General features: G+C 33.6%; 1 protein-coding gene across 1 annotated transcript; it reads right to left on the bottom strand.

Annotated features, from left to right (window-relative positions):
• Positions 1-1,605: 1,605 nt before the first annotated feature.
• On the bottom strand, positions 1,606-8,982 carry CLEC12B (C-type lectin domain family 12 member B). Its single transcript, XM_006906832.1, has 6 exons — positions 8,892-8,982; positions 7,099-7,197; positions 5,274-5,492; positions 4,608-4,762; positions 4,287-4,402; positions 1,606-1,756 (listed from the first exon to the last, which is right to left on the bottom strand). Exons 1-6 carry the CDS (start codon positions 8,980-8,982, stop codon positions 1,606-1,608), a joined length of 831 nt encoding a protein of 276 aa, XP_006906894.1.
• Positions 8,983-9,242: the final 260 nt, after the last annotated feature.

The raw sequence follows: 9,242 nt of genomic DNA on the forward strand, positions 1-9,242 counted from the left end.
TCAGGGGAAAAAATTCATAGTCTCTTTATAGGAACAAAATACCCACAAAGATATTTTAATTTTTAATAACAGATCTTTCTATGGTTAGAAATAAAGGAATAAAAGAAGAAATTATATTTCCTGTGGGAATCAAGGAAACCCAAATATGTGGGAGTCAGGAGCAGAGTTCTTGACCTTTAATGAATAATTTTATCTTTGTGAGAATGACAATGACAGTAAACTTAAAGACAAATGAAAGAATAACGTTGCTTTTTTAACCCATGTATATGTAACTTACATTGCAGTTCTATATGAGAATTGGTAAAGCTTGTTCATTTGAGCTATGATAAAGTAATATATTTAAAATTTTGTTTGAAATTCTTGTTAAATTTTCACATGAGACTTTAATTCCTTTGTTCTAGAGTTTCTGTTGGTATAGATATGAAATGTTGATTAGCTCACAATTTTAAATCTTTAGAGAATAACAGGCTACTAATGGTATGTATGAAGCTGTTCTTTCAAAGAACCGTCAAAGTATTCTAAAATACAACCAGCTTTGAATTTGGATCATATGCATTTTTCCAATAAATTCTAGATCTCTGGTGTAGCAAAATCAGTATCACAGATTAGTTTACCATTCTTTTTAACTTATACATAGCTATGCAATTATGAGGAGAAAATGAAAACCATATTTTTTACCGATATTCTCAAATCAACAAATTTGTCCCAGAAAAATTCTTGAACTCTAACATTTACGATGTTTAGCATCTAATGTGTAGGCACACTGGCAAACTACATCAGGGTTCTGGAAAAAAAATAATGATTCTAATATCTTAATCTCTTTAATGTATTAGAACTTTTTTGAATAAATAAAATCTTAATTGTGAAAGAATAAACTTGGAATAATAATACCCAGATTACCATATTAATAACCTCAACATTACCAATTTAAATAAATGAGAATATAAATACTAAATGATATGCTACTTCATCTATATTACAAATTACCTAAATGTTAAAGATTAATAAAAAAATATGTATTTTCATAGAGTAATAGGAGAAGAGTTATTTTGCACATGCAGGCTGGTACTTATTTGATGCACAGTGGAACACACAATCCATTTGTTAAGAAGTTAAGCTATTTCCAAATCACTTAGTGCCCCAGCCACTAAGACCTTATCTTGGAATCCTGCAAACCTCTGCATGATCCAGCAGCTATCACAGCAGGGGGTCCAGGACCTCGTTCTAGTGCTGTGGTCTGTGTCACTTCTGGTTGTTCAATTCTTACGTTATCACCCCTGTACACTTGTGCATATGTAACAACTAAGCAAGAAATAAGTCTTTTATTTGAGAAAGGAAAGTCAATGTAATGATTCTGAGATAGAACAATAAGGCCCTATATTGATCAGCTATTCCCTGAGGTTCCCAGCAATAGCAAGAATGTCCTATTAGAAGACATCAGACAATGAGGCGGAGAATGTTCTGTGAAGCAAGTTTATTTGCCAGATAGTTGAAATACCCAGTCATTTTTAAATCTGTTTTTGACTCTGGTAGGATAGCTTTCTCCTTCCTCACATGAACTTAACCACAAGCCCTTTATTTTGTGGTGAATTTGGAAGAAGCCTATTAAACCAAATCTTCGATCTTCACTAATGCGGCGGTCTTCTCACAAATCCAAGAAATTTCAGCACTACAGCGGGAAATATAAATATGTCCTTTTTGAAAATAGGCACATCCTTTGGATCCATTGATCTGGGCATATTCTTTAGTACTAAATCTGAAAATTAATATATTTAAATTAATTACAAATTACAAATTTAATTTATACATCAAATACTTGAAGTTTGATCACAGTTCAGTGTTCTCCATTATCAAATATATATCTGAACGTTGAGTGACTTCTGCTTCCATCGCACATCAAAATCCCTAAAGCTGGCATATTTGAGTTCTTTATTTCAAGTTAATCATAATCCTAGGTAAAATTATTTAATGAGGATACTTAAATTCTGTGTTGAGATACTTAAATTCTCTCATTAATGCTGTAGAAACTACTCATTGTATTAGAATTTCTTTACTTTGGAACTTTATGAAGAAAAACAGGAAAATGGAATCACATTCTGTATAAAAAGCTGTATATTTTATTATATTTTACTATGTACAAATATAATTTTGTATATATTTATTCATGTATGGGGAGGTGAAGAGAGAACAAGACAGAGGGTAAGAGAGAAAATTAGTAACTACATAGATGTGGTTGATATCAGTCCCTAGTTCTTCTGCTAAAGAATTGGCGATAATTCTTAAACAATGTCATTAGAAAATAATGCTTTTCAGGTCTAAATCTTCTGCGTGCCTCAAATTGTTTTTTTTCCAAACGATCTCCATTACAATGCAATATTTTTTTCTTGCGTCAGGACTAAGCTTACTAAATCCTACTCTAAGTATATGCACTTGCTCAGCCTTTACTCAGCAAAAATGGCTGTGTGATTCTGAAGCTCAATCTCTCTATCCTCAGTGTGATGCATTGGTTTATCTGACAGCTGTAGGGAATGGTGTCTTTAGGTTCTGAAACTTGCTGTGGAGGCCACCTCATCCATATTTGAATTAGGAGTGAGTGGGGGAGGCAGGGATGATTCAAACTCCTTTGGGAGAAAGGATTCGTCCTAAATTCTAAAATGGAAACAACTGCACTTACATGTTGTCTTGGTGCTTCTGTAAACCCTCGGTCTAGCAGAAGTACTTCAGATTAGTGTGTAATCATTCATGCCCAATATTGCTCCACTCACAAAGAGTAACTGTCCTTTTTGTTTATTACTTTTATTACTATGTTTATTATTTTGCATGTGCTTTTCATCATTATTATTTGTGTGAAAACAGATGAGTCAATTTAATATGACTACTGAGTAGTGGTGATTGGAGAGTGGGAGATTGGTGGTGAGTAGAAAAGGCCAGGACAAAATTTTGGAAAATGAATGAAGACAAAGTGTATACAGGGAGAAAAGTATAGACATATCATTGTTTGTTATTAAAGGAATTTGATGAATCACAACTGAAGCACAGTATTTTTAACAGAAAATCAGCAATTATAATTCAGTTTAAGGAAACTCTGACAACATGCATTAAAGAGTAAAACAGGAGTGAGTTGAATAGATTAGTAACTTGATGAGTTATTACAGAAGTAGAAAAATTTGCTACACCCAAAAGATACCAATGCTTTTAATTTTATCTAATATACAAATATCATACATTATGTTAAAAATATAAATATAATTTTATTATTATTTTGTAATCAGATACCTAAAGGATTTTACAAAACTATGTGCCCCTTTACACATTTTTAAGCCAACATCTATTTTTTATAGCTTTGAATAGCTGCAAAAATACAATTTTTAAAGCATCGTATATTCTATAAGTACTTTAATTATTTCATCAAGATCTCAGAAGTGGCAGATTTAATTCATTTTAATTCATGAAAAACATTTGCTGTACAATTTAATTGGCAAGTCCCATAAAAAAAAAACCCTAATTATTAATCAACCAATTCAGACTTACTTTTTATTAGAAAATAAATTATTCAATTTAAATAAATGTGTTAATACACAACAAACAAACAAACACACACCACCCTTCTGAACTGTAGGTAGGTGCTGGAGAGCCAGGGTAGATGAGAGGCTGAGCTCAAAACCACACAAGTACTAGGTCCTGATTTTACTACTCATGAGCTAAGTGACTGTGGGCAAGTTATTTAATTTTTTATGATAATTATTTCATATAAAAAATGGGAATATAACAGTGCTTTTATCACAGGGCTAATGTTTATGAAGTATTTCGAACATAGTATTATCTGTGTTTGTTAAAGAAATTTAAACTAATATACGACGTTCGATGTCTTGCCATGGTTTTGACACATATGAAAGCAGATACTCCTTTCAATATTTGTTACTGAAGCTCTCTTTTTTTTTGTAGGCTTAGCTCTTCTTTGTATCTAGATTAATAAATCTTACAATATACTTTTTATTGAGGTAACATTAATTAATAACCTTATGTAAGTTTCAAATGTAGAACAGTATAATCTGGTATCTGCAAACACTATAGCATGCTTACCACCAAAATTAAAAAATGGGTGGAGGATCTGAATAGAAATTTTTCCAAGGACGACATATAGACAGTAATAGGCAAATAAAAAGATGTTCAACATCACTAATTATTAAGGAAATGCAAATCAGAACATTTATTTTCTCAACATTCCATTTCTTGGTGTTCTTAGCTTGGTTTCCCCCGACCCACCCCCATAATTGGAGACTTACAAGGATGGAGAGGGAATAGAGCCATCCTCCCATAGCCAGCTTCTGCTAGATGGATCCCATGATAATCCCAACCAGAAGAAAAAAAATTGGGGTAATAGTTGTGACTTCAGAAAATCCTGAGAGAGAAAAAAAGAAAAAAATGTTATGTGAGAACCACATTCCAGTTCGCAGAAGTAAGATCGATGGGAATATTCACTAAATTAATTTATTAGTTCTCTTTCACAATGTACTGAATTCTTACTATGTGCATCAGAAGTCCCATTTATTTACTTTCCATTATATACATAATTTCTATAACTAGGGCAAGAGATTCAGCCAGACCTTTTCTTCCAAGCTATCTATCTTCACCAAGGTAGAATTCTTGTTCATGCAGATTTTTCTGCTATTAGTCCAGGTTTCTTCCTCATTTGTTGCAAAAGAATAGCAGCTGTTTTGGTACCATTGCCACATCTTAGGACAAGGATTACACTTGTGGTCTGAAAAAGAAATTACACCTAATCGTACAAACTAAACAACTGTGGAGTGACTGGGGAAGGCTTTGGAAACTAAATTGTTTAATTTGATGATAGGGTCTGAGATCTATCACCCTGAAAACATATTGCTTTAGGAGTCTGATAATAAAGTCACCTCGATTATGGCTTGAGACAGTGATGATTGAAATTCTTTTTTCAGGGCTCAGTCTTCTGGCTTCAGAATTACCAGCTATATTTTTAACTTCTTATAACAATAGGATCCCCTAAAAATAGATCATAAAGTGAGGGGCTAAAATATCCAGATTTATACCATCCCGAGATGCTTCTCAAATGTGCCTCTGTGTTTTCAAAAATATCGAATGAATTTATGTCTTCCCTTGCCTTCTGTAAAGCTAGTGTGATATTACTAGGGGTCATTTGATAGCATAACTCTCTTATACTCCCAGGTATTGCACATAAGTAAGCTAAACCTAGGCCACAGATTTCATCTGACTGGTGAGTAGGTCTTGATTACCTGAAGTGTGAATGACTAGCTCTTGGCAGAGTCTGATGGCCATTTGTCCCTGCCTCTTCAATAGATCGGAGATCTGGGATTTGAGAAATTCCTCTTCTGTGGACAAGTTCCCGTAGTTGCTGAGTTGCTGGGATAAGTTATCCTGCCGTTGGTGGATGGTTTTCTGAAGTCGACTTAGTTTCTCTGAATCTGAGTTAATTTCATTAGATGTCTGTAAAACTCCAAGCCATAACAGGAGACAAGCTGATACATCCATTTATCCTCATGGTAGCCATAAATAATTTTCTTAATACAGAAATATTTCTTACATTGTTTAAGATTTATTAGTAATTCTTAATAATGGAGGTACCGTGGAAGAAACACACCACATGCCTTTCTATTCCAATTTATGTAGAGCTCATCTTTCTAACTTTATTTATGTTTTAATTATGATTGTATTTGTATTAAAATAATTGATCAATAATTACATATCTCTGACATTTCATTAAGTCAATGCCAGTCATTTTGCCATTCGTTTGGTGAATTTTTTTTCTTTTTTCTATTTGGAGTTAGTTCATGTAATTGTTTTAACAGGAACAGAATCTTCGGGTGCAATGGGTATCTCAGACTATGGTCTGCAGACAACTTGAATCAGAATCACCTGGAACATTTGTTATATTTTTTATAAAGGCAGATTTTCATGCCACAGGTGACCATTTTTGGTCCTAGATTTATAGAATATGCACTTTTAATAAGCGCTTTAGGTGATTCATGAGCAGAATAAATTTAAGAACCACTGCATTCAAAGCTCTGCACTTTAGCATAAAAAAGCATTCACTCTTCTATGCTGAACCAATAACTACCCACTGCATTTTCATTTAAAAAAATATACATCGTTGTAGAAAATCAACTGCTAACCCTCATGATGATTAGCTACTGAATATCTGTTACTGCTACTAGAACATCATATTTCTTTTCAAAAGAACAAACTATACCCTTAACCTTTATTTATATGTCCAAATAGGTATGTCTAAATCCTAATAATCGGTGGGATCTTACATATAAAAGAAATGAAAGTAGCAGAGGAGACATTAGTATCATTTAGCAAATTAACATTCTTGACTGCAAATTCTCTGAAAATAAATAAATACTGTGCCAACTTTTACTCTGTATATCACGTACTTAACAATATCCTATAAAGTATGTATTCTTGGGATGTTTTTGCACCCCATCAACCCCAATGATGGGCCAGAATCAAGGCAATACTCTTTTTTTTTTTTTAGCTTTTGCTTAGGAGTGGAGCTTCCATTTTTATGTGGAGGTAGTTCAACTTCCTATCTACTAGCTAAGGTATCTCAGGTGACTTTTCATTCTAGTTTGTCTCTCTTTTTCATTCCCAGTAGTTTTCTCTACCCTAAAAAGGTCTCGAGTGATGGATTGTACCAGTCTTGTACACAGTCTTAGGAATAAACAAAATGGCATGCTCTTCCTTGAATCTACCTTCATTAGCTCCCTGTTTCTAACCATTGAGATAATAAGAGATTGTGTGTCCATGCAGAAAAGAGACTCCTTAATACAACCGGTAACTGGAAAAATAAAAGTTGTCTTCATAGTCCAGTATAGCTTATAGAGAGAAAACAATGGAATTAGGGCAAAATCCTTATAATAATAAAGTATGTTCCTTGCTGGTTTACCTTGGAAACATGGAGAAAGAGAAATAGGAAGTGGCAGAAAATGTTAAGAGTATTCAGGATATAACACCTATTATGTAATGCAATCTAAATTTATATAGTTTACACATATGTTTTCTATTCACCCTTCTTGGGTTTGATGCAAGTATACTTACACATAACCCCCAAGGTCACCAGCCCAATCAGCAGCATCAGACAAAGAGTTAGCAGACTCAGGGCAGCCCAACGCCATATAGGGGCTAGAGCTGAATACTCTGAAGAAAGACAGCAGAGGAATGAGCAAACAAAACTGCCTTGTGGTGTTCCACACGGTTGTTCATTTCTCCTGCTCAGGAAGATTCCTAAACTTTTTCAATGACCCTATCTAGAAAATACCTAAAAAATGTGATTTAAGAGCCTTACCATCAGTTCTCTTCCATTTTTTTTTTTTTTTTTTTTTAGATATTCAACTTCTTCCATTAAGAGTGTCTTCTAATTTCCAGGTTTTTGTTTTACATCATCACGTACCTTTCTTCCTCAAATTTACTGAATTCATAAATAAGATGTTGCAGAAACTGCTTCCCTAGATGATCCTGACAATAGGAGATACCTCAAGTTTTGGAGATCATAAAACTCCATGAGGCAAGTGTTATTGTGGATTTTATTTTTACCATTATCTATTCTATTTATCATCTAGTAGGTAATGAATGAATGAATGTACAATCTAACCTACAAACAGCAGAGTAAACCAGAAAGCCAGTGGAAAACTCTTCAAAATTTAGCATCCTACATGTATAAATATATACACAAATGGTTCTATTTACCCCATTCCTATTCCTTAATTCAGGATTTAATGGCATCTAGCTCAATATTTTAGATAAACTAATGCAATTTCCAGGTGCACTATCACACATATCACATCCACAACTTTTTTCAAGGATTAGAGCTAAGTTTTTCTGAAGAAAAGAAAACAAAAATGTGTGACCGTTACCTTTATGAGAAATATGCAAAGTCGATTCCCATCCTTTCTTTGTATATTGCTACACACACACACACACACACACACACACACAGTTAAACTAAAAATAGATCTAAAGACAAGAACATAGTTAATATGTTTTAGATAATTTAGGACAACAGCCTTGAACTGTCAACAGTTCCTGGAAGGTAAGGGATGTAGTCTGATATGTTAATTTGGATTCCTGACCATGGAGAATGCTATTTCTCCCAACTGAATACAGGAAATGAGTGAAAGATTAGAATGTCTGGACATGAACCTGGTTAAATCATTTAATTTCTTTCGGTCTCAGTTTTTTCATTAATACACTGGAGAAAATACTCACATTATTCCATTAACTTCAAAATTATATTTTGATGAAGATATGACATAATGCATATAAAATACTAAAAAATATATTATTATTGATTTAACACTGCTAATTATACAGGAATTTCAACTCCCAATGTTTTTTTTAATACTTAGACAACAAAAACTATCTCTTGTCTATTTCCGATTCACTTATCTCCCAATTTTTTCCTTCAGTTTTTTTATATCTTTGGGAAAAAGTTCCTTTCACATTCTCTGCTTTAGAAGCCTCTAATCTGTCTTCAAAAAGAATGGTCCTCTGGCATCTCTTACAAGGCACAAATATCAAGAACTACATTTATAAAAGAAATCTATTAGTCCCCAAACTCAATCTCTGTCTGTCATGTCCAAATAAAATTTTTCGCTATAACACAGTTTCATGAAACGTAGTGATAGCACACAATTTAATGAGTTTCTGGAATTTACAAATGTGCCCTTGAATTTTGGCAACACTCATTCCACTAATATATTCCACCAACTTCGTCTCCATTTCTAAGCGTCTACAGCATCTTTCTCCTGAGCACCGGTATGAAAACAGCACCTCGAGGCATTAAACTCTGATCCATACCCTGAGATCGCGTCTTGCTTTCTCCGAACTCCTACCTCTTTTCCTTAGGTTATGTCTATCCTGGTTATTTCCTGCTCCAACAGAATCCTGAAAGGTGAGTGTTGTGTAGGTCACTTCTTCAGACATTGTAGAAGAAAGCACTACTATAAATTATGTAATTAATGTTTCAATATCTTCAGGCCTGGGAACAAGATGTTCTTTTCAAGGCTGGGAGCTTTTATATAGATACTCAACTCACCCAAGACACATCCCACTGCCCCTTTGTAAGGATAGAATAACAATCAGTTTTTCTGCAGAGAACGTGAGAGAAGTCAAATATTCTTTTTAGAAATCAGAATGTTATAGATTTCAAACTGTCTGCTCTTTCATTATTGTTTCTTGCTGTG

The sequence above is a fragment of the Pteropus alecto genome, unplaced genomic scaffold (genome assembly GCF_000325575.1).
Source record: "Pteropus alecto unplaced genomic scaffold, ASM32557v1 scaffold172, whole genome shotgun sequence".
Lineage (NCBI taxonomy): Eukaryota > Metazoa > Chordata > Mammalia > Chiroptera > Pteropodidae > Pteropus > Pteropus alecto.

Bases quoted from the DNA above. Each gene is read 5' to 3' on its own strand.
- CLEC12B (XM_006906832.1), bottom strand. From the start codon at position 8,982: ATGTCTGAAGAAGTGACCTACACAACACTCACCTTTCAGGATTCTGTT. The intron at 7,198-8,891 runs GTAGGAGTTCGG...GTCTTTCTTCAG, and splicing joins ACATAACCTAAGGAAAAGAG to AGTATTCAGCTCTAGCCCCT. The intron at 4,403-4,607 runs GTCTGGCTGAAT...TTTCTCTCTCAG, and splicing joins TAGATAGCTTGGAAGAAAAG to GATTTTCTGAAGTCACAACT.